This window comes from Crocodylus porosus, unplaced genomic scaffold (assembly GCF_001723895.1).
Source record: "Crocodylus porosus isolate Cpor-Errol unplaced genomic scaffold, CroPor_comp1, whole genome shotgun sequence".
NCBI classification, from domain to species: Eukaryota; Metazoa; Chordata; order Crocodylia; family Crocodylidae; genus Crocodylus; species Crocodylus porosus.
The window spans coordinates 20,832,407-20,845,541 of record NW_017728917.1 but is presented as its reverse complement, the minus strand read 5'-3'; the positions used below and the strand labels follow the sequence as shown (position 1 = coordinate 20,845,541).

General features: G+C 42.6%; 1 protein-coding gene across 1 annotated transcript; it reads right to left on the bottom strand.

The window, feature by feature from the left end:
• Nucleotides 1-2,481: 2,481 nt before the first annotated feature.
• On the bottom strand, nt 2,482-11,866 carry ASB14 (ankyrin repeat and SOCS box containing 14). Its single transcript, XM_019537013.1, has 9 exons — nt 11,614-11,866; nt 10,932-10,948; nt 10,062-10,325; nt 9,818-9,976; nt 8,371-8,616; nt 6,316-6,487; nt 5,206-5,749; nt 4,236-4,389; nt 2,482-2,707 (listed from the first exon to the last, which is right to left on the bottom strand). Exons 1-9 carry the CDS (start codon nt 11,739-11,741, stop codon nt 2,529-2,531), a joined length of 1,863 nt encoding a protein of 620 aa, XP_019392558.1. The 5' UTR covers nt 11,742-11,866; the 3' UTR covers nt 2,482-2,528.
• Between the last annotated feature and the right edge of the window lie 1,269 nt (nt 11,867-13,135).

The window sequence follows — 13,135 nt, the reverse complement described above, 5'->3', positions numbered from 1 at the left end:
GAATGGGGCCTTGCAGCCACGAGGTCAACCCCAGGCAAGCGAATGGGGCTGGCCCAGGTCGCAGGGGCACTCTTTGGAGGCTTAAGCCCGCGTGGGGGAGGCACTTGATGGAGGCTTAAGCACCTGGCGCTCGCGCGGGTCCTGCGTCCGCATTCCCAGTGCTTGTTTCGGAGTGAAGCCCCGGGCGGCAGCAAGTCCGGGCACCAGGTCAACCCAGGCAAGCGAATGGGGCCTTGCAGCCACCAGGTCAACCCCTGCAAGCCTATGGGGCCTTGTAGCCACCAGTTCAACCCCAGGCATGCCTAGGTGGACTTTTGGAGCCCAGACCAACCCCAGGCAAGCGAATGGGGCCTTGCAGCCACCAGGTCAACCCCAGGCAAGTGAATGGGGCCAGAACTGGTTTAGACCGGTTTCAACGGGTTAGTAAACTGGTTTAAACTGGTTTAGACCAGGTTAAACCAGTTTAAACTGGTTAGGAAACCGGTTTAAACTGGTTGGGAAACCGGTTTAAAAGTAGTTAGGAAACCAGTTTAAACTGGTTGAAACTGGTTTTAACGGGTTCCAACTTGTTAGGAAACCGGTTGCAGCTGGTTTAGGCTGGTTTAAACTGGTTCAAAGTTGTTAGGAAACCGGTTAAAACTGGTTTAGACCGGTTTAAACTAGTTAGGAAACCGGTTTAAACTGGTTTAGACTGGTTTAAACTTGTTAGGAAACTGGCTAAAACTGGTTTAGACCGGTTTCAACTGGTTAGTAAACTGCTTTAAGCTGGTTTAGACCTGTTTAAACCGGTTTAAACTGGTTAGGAAACCAGTTTAAAAGTAGTTAGGAAACCGGTTTAAACTCGTTTAGACTGGTTTAAACAGGTTCCAACTGGTTAGGAAACTGGTTGCAACTGATTTAGACCGGTTTAAACTAGTTAGGAAACCGGTTTAAACTGGTTTAGACTTGTTAGGAAACCGCCTAAAACTTGTTTAGACCGGTTTCAACTGGTTACTAAACTGCTTTAAACCGGTTTAAACCCATTTCCTTGAGCCCCTCAGAAGGGGCTACCATCCCTGGTGTTTTCATCCGAATGTGCAAAAAAAAAAAACTACAAAGTTATAGGTATTTTAGTAATTCTGGAGTTTTCTTTGTCAGAGGTGCTACAAGAAAAAGGTAGCGTCACTTCACTGATAAAGCCTAGTCATAATTTGGGTTTTACACCTCCCAGCTTCTTCCCAGCTGTTCTCGCAAAGATTATGCATGCCGTCACCTCTTTTCCAAAAATGTAGCACTAGGTAGACTATGACCATGACTGCTGCATGAAAGTGCAATAGCCTGGTCCAAGGTGTATTCCAAAACATCTGCAGAGATCCTTTTAAAGACCAGTTCTGAAGAAAAACTAAAAAACTAAGAGACTGCCCTAGATCATACTCTATTTAGGACAGTAGCAAGGTGTTCAGTATCTCAGAATGAAAAGTAGAACTACCTTGAATCTCAGGAAAACAGATTTCTGACTAAAAAAGCTTCAGTGTCTCACATTACTTTGTGAGTAATAAACTATCTGTTTATAACTGGAGAGTCATTAGCTATTAATCCTATTGAGCTGCTTAGCAGTGACCACTGACTAACCAGATGAAATAACCAAGTATAAGTACTTCAGTAAATATCAGTGTTTAAAACTAAAAACTGTGTCAAAAAACTGCAACTCCTTCTCTCTTTTTTACAGGAAGGCACAATGGAACCAGATGATTAAAAAGCCTCTGCCACTGCTAGTTTTAATTCAAAGCTAAACTGCTGCAGCAGTAGCCATTCTCACCACATACCCAACTTATGCCTAGGCTTGATTGGTAAAGTGAAAATACCTTTTTCTTGTAGCACCTCTGACAAAGAAAGCTCCAGAATGGCATATCAATGCCATTTGATCAGTCAATGCTTTGTGGGGTGAAGTGATAATGCAATTGACATGACCGCCAAAATATTTTGATAGACAAGGTTTGACAGAGAGTTTGTCCAACCAGAAGACAGGTAGTACAAGTAGTAGCATAACCTCTTCAACTCATGGTTGTGGGCCATTTGAGGGCTATTTCACCGTTCCTTGAATTATTTGAAAATGTACTAGTGTAGTTTCAAATTGTTACTGCCATATCCTTCATACAGCTGTTATATGCTGGAAGCTCTCTCCGCTATTATGGATGGATGCTGGCATATCTAATACTTACTCTACTGTAGCTTAATTCCTTTGCATCCAAAATAAATGGCTGGTTTTGTGATGCCTGTAGGAGTTTAAATCCCAACGGGGGGGAAAAAAAACAAACTGCATGAAACACAGTTTTTACCCAGTCTTTATCCAGTTGCACATTCTCTCTAAAACACAGGACTACCAGTTGATGTCCTCAGAAAGTTCCTTTCAAGTTCCCTTGTGATGCCTGTAGGAGTTTAAATCCCAACGGGGGGGAAAAAAAACAAACTGCATGAAACACATTTTTTACCCAGTCTTTATCCAGTTGCACATTCTCTCTAAAACACAGGACTACCAGTTGATGTCCTCAGAAAGTTCCTTTCAAGTTCCCTTGTCCATAAAGATCATATTCCTTGAATAGTATATATTCTTTTAAAGCGTTGGGTAGAGGAAGGAATGTCATGAAGACAGGACAGCGCAGATGCAAGCGCCCCATACATTTCCGGATCTTCAAACGACAAAGATGTTTCAGAGAGCGAGGATTTGCTAAAAACAGAGGAATAATTTTCTCTTACTAATCAAACTATAAACACTTTATTCCATTTTTCATGATTGCTCCAACCCACCTTTTAAAGAATTGGGGCTAGATTCTGATTCATTTATTTGTGTTAAATAATACATTGAGTTTAGGGGCTTTCATAGAATTAATGGTACTTCTTCTGGAGAATCCAACATACGGAAGGGTAGCAGCATGTGGTCCTCTAACTTGTTACCAGTTTCACTTGAAAATGTCATCAAACAACCTACCATTTATTCAAACACCCCCCCCCCCCAATAATTAGATTCTATTCTATAGGCATCAGGACAGATATGAGAGCATTTTGACTTTCCCCATTATGCTCCCAGTCATCCTTTCTCCTTTTCTGAACTGTTCTTTGCAGTTAAAATACTAGGAAAAATGAACAGGGTAAAAGGAGTTAATATTATGCAATATAACTGCATTGAAATGTTGCTTGAAAGAAGCAGAACTAATTCATTGACTTTCTGTCCATATTGACATGGCATGTGGCTATATGGAGGGGAGGAAAATAACAGGCTTGAACACACAGGAAATGGCAGCAGGTAGGCTGTAGTCTGCTTTGTTATTAGGAAACCTGCAAGCCACTGAACGTGAATAGTTCTAGTGCCGTGATTCTTCTGAGCAACACTTACTTTAAACACCTCCAAAGCCTCCAGTTTTTATAGGCAGTCCTCAGCTTATGGTGGCTTGACTTGAGGCGATCCACATTGGCGGTGCTCCACATTTTACATATTCCTTATGGTGCTGATCCTCGCACTTATGGCAGGCAATGGCGGAGGCACCGGGGCCAGTGTGGGACACTTACCGAAGGTAAGCTCAGGCAGCAGCTCCTCCCCAAGGCCATGTGCTCCCAGAGGAGACAGGGACGGGGGCTGGGGAACTGCTCCTTTTCACAGCCCCGACGCCACATGCTTCCTCGCTCCCAGAGGCATGGTGAGGTGGGGCTGGGGGCTGGTGCAGGCTCTGCCGGCTCCGGGGAACTGCTCTGTGGGCTCTGCCAGCCCAGGGGAACTGCTCCACACCCCCGCATCACCTCAGGGAGCAAGGAAGCACATGGCGTCAGGGCTCGGGAGCAGAGCAGTTCCCCAGAGCCAGCAGAGCCCACCAACTTGTTCCCAGCCCCCATCCCTGCCTCGCCATGCCTGTGCCAGCCATCAGCCCGCATTCCTGCCCCTGCCTCACCTTGGGGAGGAGCTGCTGCCTGCCCTGCATGAGGACTGAGGAGCTTACCTTCGGTAAGTTGGCCTCGGTGCCTCCCTTCCAGTTCTTTCAATCAATTGTGTCTGGCCCATGGCAGACATTGTTTCTATGGGAAATTCAGATTTGACTTGCATTGTTTCAACTTACAGCGCCTTTTCCAGGAATGTAAGTACGAGGACTGCCTGTACAACTATTTTTACTTCTCACAGCTGCTTACTTGCCTTTTGGCAGGACAAAATAACAAAAAGCAGTGCATTATAGAAACAGAAACATTTTGGTGTTCCTGACACTTACTTATCATGGATTCAATTTCGGGCCACAGCTCCTGTTCTTTGAGAACTGGTTTCAGCTTACCACAAATGTTAACACGATCAATGTAATCTAGCATTACTCGCACTACTTTCCCAGACAAGTGCCTCAGCCATGACAGCGTTATCACCTCACAAAACTGAGAAAAATCAAAAGAACATTCAAAATTTCTGTGAATCATTTCATTTAATTCCCTGAAGGTCAAAACAATGGAAAATAAGTTTCGGCAAAAAAAAAAAAAAAAAAGATAGGGAAGCGTGCGCTACAATTAGGGGCTCCTCTGGTGGTCAGTGAACTTACATTACATCAGAGTATGGAAAGCCTTAGGTGCCTCCATGTTTTTGGCACTGCATCACTTAACTTTAGTTTTCCACTTGTTAGAGCAGAAAGCTGTAACTCCATGCGTACACTCACTATGCGCTACAGAGAGGGGAAATCACTTGGAATTGGGACCCAAAGCAACCTTATACCCTAGAGGGCACTACATAATTCTAGTCAATAGGGAAGTGCAGGGATGTTCCTGAAGTTCCACGTCTCAAGATGCATCCCCCTGGGAACACATCCCTGAACACAGTCTTTTAAAGAACTGAGCAGGGCCTTCTATGCCTGTCTTGGATCCTCAGATGTCAACTGTATTCTTGTCAGCTGCTGACTTAACTCATGGATCAAACAGTCTCTTATAAGAACCAGACTGGTGTTCACTTGAATTCTTTGATATATTTGAGTCCATTCAAGGGTTAAATGCATTATTTATTTATTCTAATGATTTCTCATAAACACGGCTTCCTGACCAGTGCCCACTAAATTGTCTTCAGAACTTTGTCTACCACTACCTTTTCCCAAATCTTTCTATATTGGTAGATTGTAACACATTAATCGAAGCATGAACAAGCATTTAATTTTGAGAAGTACAGGCAGCAAAACAATGACATGCAATGGCTTTTGAAGTGCTTACCATTGTGTCTTTGATAACAGTAGAAGTCCATCCTGCAAACACGTATTGGGAATGGGAGTTGTCTCCATGAGGACAATCAAAGCAGCGGTACACATCATACCCATAATGCAACAACATCCTTAACATGACTTCGTCTTTCAGCGCATACTGCAAAGCCGATGGGAAATGTGTTGTATTCACTCTGCAGAAGTAATTTACATTGGCCCCATGGCGAAGCAAAAGACTCATTAACTCATAGTTGCCCATCCTCAAAGCTAACTGAAGACAGTTAATGGGGTCTTGATTTGGCAGGGCTCCAGCATTCAGGAGCAGTTGCACTGAACAGATATCTGCATTTGAGACGGCGAAATATAGAGCTGATTTCCGCTGGTCATCATAGCCCTTGCGAATTCTCTGACCCAACATGAAATTGGCATCAAACCCAGATTTGAGGAGAAATTCGAGGCACTGAGGATGTGCTCCTGCTGCTGCAGAGTGAACGGGACTTATCCCACTCTCCTCAATGGCATCAAAATCAGTAACTGGAACTAAGCACTTCAGAGCTCTGAAGCAAAAAAATGAGAATTTTAAGTACATCTTTGAGCTGCTCTGTGCTAGAACCTTTGTTATGTAAGTCTGAATGAGTTGGAGTATAGAGTTTAGCACAAACATTACTTTGCTTACACTTAAGTTAATCTTCCACCAAGTCAGCATCCTGGCAGGTAGCATATCTACACTGGTTTTAACCTCTAAGTCACAAGGTAGCCAGTCGCTTTATTTCAAAACTATTGCAAAGGATCAAACATCGTAGCTCTCTGTCCTTTCAGGAAGAGCGCACGTCCCCTTCTCAGTAAATGTCAGTCTGAAGAAATCTGCTGAAGCCTCTATAGTCTCATTTCACCTGGAGATCCAAGAGCAGTTCCTGTTTGGTTCACTAGGGGTTAAGAATTAGGATTTCTCTTCCTGTTTTCATCTATCGTGAAAAAGCCAACACTGGCTAGTCTCCCTCTTTCTTGATCTGTAAAGTGGGGGTAATGCCCTACCATATGGGTGTGTCTGCATAAATAAATAATGCATTTAAAGCTCCTGCATCATTCCTAATTCTTAATTTTCAAGTACATGCCAACTCACAAATAGTGTCCTCTATATGCAGCTCTATGGATTGGCAAGTGACCTGAGTGCTTTGGTACATTGGCATCAGCCCCATACTCCAGTAAGAGAGTCACTGAATCTGGATTTCCTCCTCCGGCAGCTTCAAATAATATTGAAGCACAATCAAAGGCCTGTGAAAGGACATCAGCACCTGGGAAGAGGGAGCAAGGATTTTCACAGCGGTCATTGCAAGTACCCACCTTCTGTTCCCAGCTCCCAAATGGCTGAATTGGTATGACTTCTACCCTGTCTTATAAACAACACATGCATAAAAGGAAAAATAAAAAATATACAAAGCAACAGAACAAATTTAAAAAAAAATACTTTTCATACGCAAAGACAAGCAGACTTCAAATGGAAAGTGGTTAATTTAAAAAGCCACTGTCATTTTCCAATGACATTGCCTTTGCAGGTGAGAGAGAGAGAGCGCATGCGCACACCCTGGTGACAATTCCATGTCAAAACAGTTAAGACTTTAGGGGACTGCATGCAACCCCTTCACTTCCAGCACTGCGGAGCCAAGGCTATAAAATAATTCACTCCACAAGCATATCTCAGAGGGTAACAACTGGGGCGGTGCGAAACAGCAGCGTTCCTCTTCAACGTCTGTTTTGATGTTTTGACACCACTGTTTCATTTTGAGTTTTGTTTCATTTCAAAATCACAGTTCCATTCTGTTTTGTTGAAATGGTTTTGCTGTTCTGAGGGTTTGCCCTAGGCTATAATGGGGAAGCACGAAACAGCCTATAAGTTTGTCATTTCTTGCCTGCTTCTGATTAAACTTGGAGGGATGGCCCTTCTGAGACCATGAAGCCTGCTGAGTTTCAAGGAGATCGATGCAGGGTTTTTTTTAGGAAACTGCGCCTCAAGCTGCTGACAAGTAGTAGGCAGGGGCCTCCCCCAGCCGGGCTGAGTTCCCCAGCGCTGCAAGCCACTGGGAACTGAGCCCGGCAGTGGGATGTGCTTCCCCCAGCCAGGCTCAGTTCCCAGGGCTGTGAGCCGCTGGGAACTGAGCCCAGTGAGGAGAAGTGCCTCCCGCCACCAGGCTTGGCTCCCAGCCCTGTGGAACTTAGTGCAGTGGCAGGAGGCCGTGGCTCACCATTTCCATGGGCTGAGGTCCATGGGGCTGGCAGAGCTGATTGGTGCACCACACGGTGGCAGGAGGCAAGAAGAGCCATGACTCTGCTCCCCGATGGCTGAGCCACATGGGGCTAAAGCCCTGGCTCTCCCCTGTCTCCCATCACCTGGCTACCTCAGCATCCCGGGATGCTCTCTGGGCTGTGCTCGCAGCTTCAGCCCAGCAGGGGTGGCCCCACCCCTCTGCTCCCTAGTTGGAGCAGGGACTGGCAGGGGCGGGGGCCTGGCCAGATGCTGGCACAGGAAGGGGGCAGGGAAGCAGTTTATTCCCTGCTCCCTCCCTTCCCTGTCCCACCAGTGTGGACCTGCATGTCTCCACTGGCTGCTCCAGTAGCAGGGGCATGGCCAACCCCAGCACTAGGTCAAAGTGAACTGGCCAGGGAGGGGGTTTAATTTCTATAGCATGGGTAATGGGTATTGAAATTGAATAGATTATCTTCAGTATCAAGTACAAATAAAGTTGATACTGTATAGCCTATGAAGTAAACTCTTCAAACTGAATATGAATGTTAGATTATAATTCACTGTCAAAGCAGTTCACAGGAAACTAATACACACACACACACACACACACACACACACACACACACACAGAGTGATATCTGTGCTATGTAGGTAGTATTATATGCCAGTCAAACCATTACTCTTGGCAATGCACTATTGTATTGGTAAGTGAGCTAACAGTTCTTTGCCTCTGCAGGCAAGTCATGCCCTTTTGATTTCCTGTGACTGGAAGGAAGATAAACGTTCTCAATTTTCAAAATCAGGAAGATCTCTTTCAGTGCACTTAACCATAATTTCAGTCCTTGAGCTAACGGAACATTTTAGGTTATTTCTGGCAACCAGAAGTTCCTAAAGCAGAACGTTGAACTGTAAAGATCCTATAATAATTCTCACCTTTTTTCAGTAAGATTTCCATTATTTCTGTATGTCCAGTCTGTGCTGCCAGAGCGAGGGGAGTGAGCCCATAAGCACTGCAGGGATCAGGATCAGCTCCAGAACAAAGCAGAAGGTTAACCAAGTCCTTCCTGCCCAGTCTGGCTGCCTCATGTAATGCTGTCCTCTTATTGACGCACTGTAAATTTACATTTGCTCCAAACGTGATCAGCAGGGAGGCGATTTCATACGAGTCATGTTTAATTGCTGCAAGTGAAGCATTAACTATTTAAATATTATTCAACACTATACACTATTGCTTCTAGTCTGCTTTAGTCTCTGTGCAGTGTTATTTATATATCAAGAAATGTCATGCAGCACTGAGAGGTTTAAATTAGCACCCAGCCTGTTTTTCAGTTCCTGAATAAGAAATGTTAGTCCCTATGTAATTCATAAAACAACTTATTTTGCAGAAATTGTTCGTTGCATATTTTCTCACTCCATGTTCTGCAGTAGTGAAGTCCTTCCCTGCTACTAGATCGGGGTGGGCAAAATATGGCCCGCGGGCTGGATTCGACCCGCTAAGCCAGATCCAGCCCACCAAGCCATTGTATCTTGCCCATGGGGCCCCTAAAAAAATTTTAGCATATGAATATTTGTTTGCTCCTGCCAGCCTGTCAAAGCTGACAGGAGCCAGGGGCTGTAGGCCCTAGAGGGAGCCCTCAGCAGGCTTGAGCAGCCCAGCACCTGGGGGGGGGGGGCACTTGTGTTTGGTCACAGTTCTAGAGCACTTTCAGGGGCCAGATCGGGTGAAAATTGACACTTCCGTCTGTGCTTTCTGTCTCCATTTAATGGCAGGAAGGAAATAGCTATCATTTATCATTCCAAGAAATCAGGTGGTTAAACTCAAAACCTATAGGATTATTTTTTTGTGGCTAAGAAAGTACTTGGTTACTTTTAGAACCATTTCGACTTCTAATGGGTGTCCCCCCCAAAATAGATTGTCTAATAATATTGTGACATTTTGCCTGCTACTCTTGGCCAAATTCCAAAAGTGCAGAAATGCTGAAAAAAATATCTGCTCTTAGGAGAAAAGGCTGGCTTCTTAAGGAAAGAGTCACAGAACTGCTTATCTTATTTGAGAAGATTCACGACCCCCAATTAGCTTTATATATGGCTTATATTCATTACAGTCAGATCTACTTGAGGTTAAACCTGTTTAACCACACAGTTCGGAGTTTAACTTGTGGGCATTAGACTTAAGGTGAACTGAGGACCCTGCTAAAACACTGAGATGAAAAAACAGACTGTGTTGCTTTGTCTTTTTCAAAGCCAATGCAAATAGATTAAGCTTTACTATACAGGATTTTTAAATATATTTTTTCAGCCACCATTAAAAGATGTTAAATAGAAATCACTGACTAAGCCATCAACTATAATTTATGCAACAAGAAAAGTTAAGATTTACCTGTAACTAGAGAAGAGTCTCCTTCTTCATTCTTAACATTGGCGTTGCAGCCATTGACCAGGAAAAACTTGACATTGTCTACAAAGCATTTTTCTACTGCCACAAAGAGAGGAGTTTCTCCTTTCAGATTGGTTTGCTCCCACACAATAGGGTGCGAGGCTGAAAGATAGACATGAGAACTGCATGTTTGAAAAAGAACCAGTTGTCAAAACTCTTCACACAGGGAACACAGATGGCTGTTTACCTTTCAGAGTTAGTTCTAGGATGTTCTTGTTTAACTGTGCTGCAGCTTCATGCAGAGGAAGGCAGCCTTGGTGATCTGCTTCCTTAAAAGCAGAATGGTGCCTCATTAACTGCTGCAAGACTTCTTCTTGGCCTATGAAGTATTGATTCAGATCCATATTATTAAGCAGAAAGCACTGGAGTCTAAGATCCAGTGACCCCAAGGAGTATTTGAGTATTTTGTGGACCATTAATCCCATTAGTCCCCCCACCAGGAACATGGGATCTTTAGCAGGATGGAATTCAGGATTTCACACCCACATTTTCTGCCTTCCAGAAGAGTGCCCTAGCCACCAAGCTATTGGCTAAGATGAAAGGGAACTCTCCACCTGCCCTGGAAGTTGTTGCAACATGCAGCAAAGCATTCAAGACTCTTTGGGCCAAAAAGAGATTCTATTGGTCCTTCACTTTTTTCTCCTCTTCCTCCTCTTCTGTGAGGAGACATCTAAATCTAGGACATGGTTCAGAGCTATGAATCCTGACTGGCAGAAAAATGCCTCTTTCCACCCCGAATTAAACACCTAGAGTCCCAGCACATTTTGCTTTGGCTACCTTAGCTTCCCACTCAGCATGCTGGCTCTTACGGATTCCATTCTGAGGCACTTAACTCTCCCCAAACATGGTGCAGGGAGCGTGGACACCTAACTTGGGCTGTGGATTTTACCAGACAGTTTGGCACCTAACAAATTAGGTGATGAAATACCCAAGTCTCTTTTCAGATCTAGCCCTAACTCAACTTCTCACACAAATCAAATGAAAATAGAGGAGGGATGATTTCTGTGTTTGTACTTAACTGTCTGAATAGCTGTGATTATCTTCCCATGTTCTTTGCTTGTAACGTATCGAAAGCTGCATAAACAAAACAAAATAGTTATCATTCAAATCAGTTAAGCAAAGATAAAAAAGTAAACGCTGCAATTACCTGCGACTTATTAGCAGCTCAGAGTCATTCCGGTCTGTTAAAGTAGATAGCCAAACATTTATTTGTTTGTTTTACTTATTTTCTGTTATCTTCCCATTTAGCACTAGTTACCTATTGTGACTAATCAATGAACCGCATTCACTTTCCACATTCTATTTCATATTCTCCCATAAACGGTTCTCTCATACATAGGAGGGCCAATAAAAAGGATAAGTCCAAACTATTATTAGATCTTCGTTTAAATACAGAAGAAAATTTTGTACTATATGCTACAGCTGCACACAACACAGGAATTTTGCTTTGTTAGCATTTATACAAATACAAGCAATAAGTCTTAGCATGGTTAACATTTTTTAAAGGACATAAAAAGCATCCTTTGCCATCCAGTCTACATAAAACAACAACTCTCTCTCCACTGCCACCCACATATTACTAAAATAATAAAATGTACTTCTCAGTAATGTTAAACCAGAAGATGAGACTAGTAAACATTAGAGAGCAGCATTATTGGTAACAAAACTCCCACATCTAGACTATTACATACACTGCAACACAAAGATACTGCTTGCCAGAATATCGTTAACATCAGTACCTATCAGTCTCTGCTGGATCTGTAACTGTCTCACTTTTATGGATATCCTGCAAGCTTTGCTGGATAACATACTGAGTAGCAAGCTCATCATCAGAGTCGTCATCATGTATATATGTAGAATTATACATGTCAAATCTGCACAACTTGGACCACAAACAGTGAAGGAAAGCAAGTCTCTTCTATTAGAAGGCAGTTTTTAAATCATCAGATTAATTCTGGATCTCTGGCAACAATAGCAGATGCAGAGGACTTAGGTGCTGAAAGAAATAATAAGCGTAAATAAAAAGGCAGAAACAATACCCTGGCCAGTATTTAAATACTGTACAGTCAAACAGTTATTTTCTAATGTGCATGTGGAGAACAAGATTAAAGCTGCTCTGAACAACACTAAGTGTGTCTTTATCATCAGTATGTGTCTGTATTTCTCTAAACATTTTTCAAGCTCCAAGTACTCCTGTACATCAGGAGTACAGTGACATCAACATTGGTGGAATAAATGTTTATTGGAATAAACAGAAAGGCATCGTATTAATATAGCCTACATTAGCGATATAAGGAAATGACACTTATTAACTGACATCAAAGTTTGCCAAATGGAAAGGGTTAAGTTACATAAAGACAATTATTTTCAATCTTTTATCAACAATCATAAAATAATGAAATTGCTAATACTATCTTTTTTAAATGTGGCATTTGGTTTTGAGTGAATGATTCATGGACATTAATTATCATCATCAAACAGCTCAATATACATTTTAAAAGGAAGCCAAAAAGGAGAAATAATTGCAATTAGCTTTAGCGCAGCTTTCAAGGTAGAGTGGATAAATAAATACAAATACTGTGACTGCAGTGATGACTAATCCTCCTGCAGCATGGTTTGGATGACAATGCAGAGCTGGCATTTGTTACTGTCAAATCCTACCACCTATTTTCACACGGACAAAACTCCCAATATTGCCTTCCAGGTGGGAGTCAAGCTAAGTAAGAACTTCAGGACTTATTCTCATTTACCTATGGGCTAGGCAAAATGAAAGATGTTAACAGGATTTTTGCATTAGTTGGAACAACCCTAAAACATATTAAGGCTGAGCAGCAAGGATGCATATTAAGGTTGGATAATATATTCCCTCCACTGTATACATACTTACAATCCCAAGATGTCTCTGGACTTAATATCTATATGTAGCAGAGAGATAAATGACTAAAACCTGCAAAAAAGGAAGCATTTATAAGTAGTTCATTAAACTGACCAAAAGCCCACAAGTATATACACACATTTTAAAACTATAATTCTATTTTTGGTAAACAGTGCATTTAAAAAATTAACAACAATTCACAAAAAAATGTATTGTTTGCCTCACCTTTTTTTGCTTTTGAAAGAGCACCAAAGACTTCACATTTCAAACAAGTGAATCTTAGGTTGAAGGTGATATTTTTATGTACTGAAAAGTGATCTCAGCAGAGTTCATGTCCATTAATAGCCCACTATAAATACTTGATCATAAGATACTCTGGGACTTTC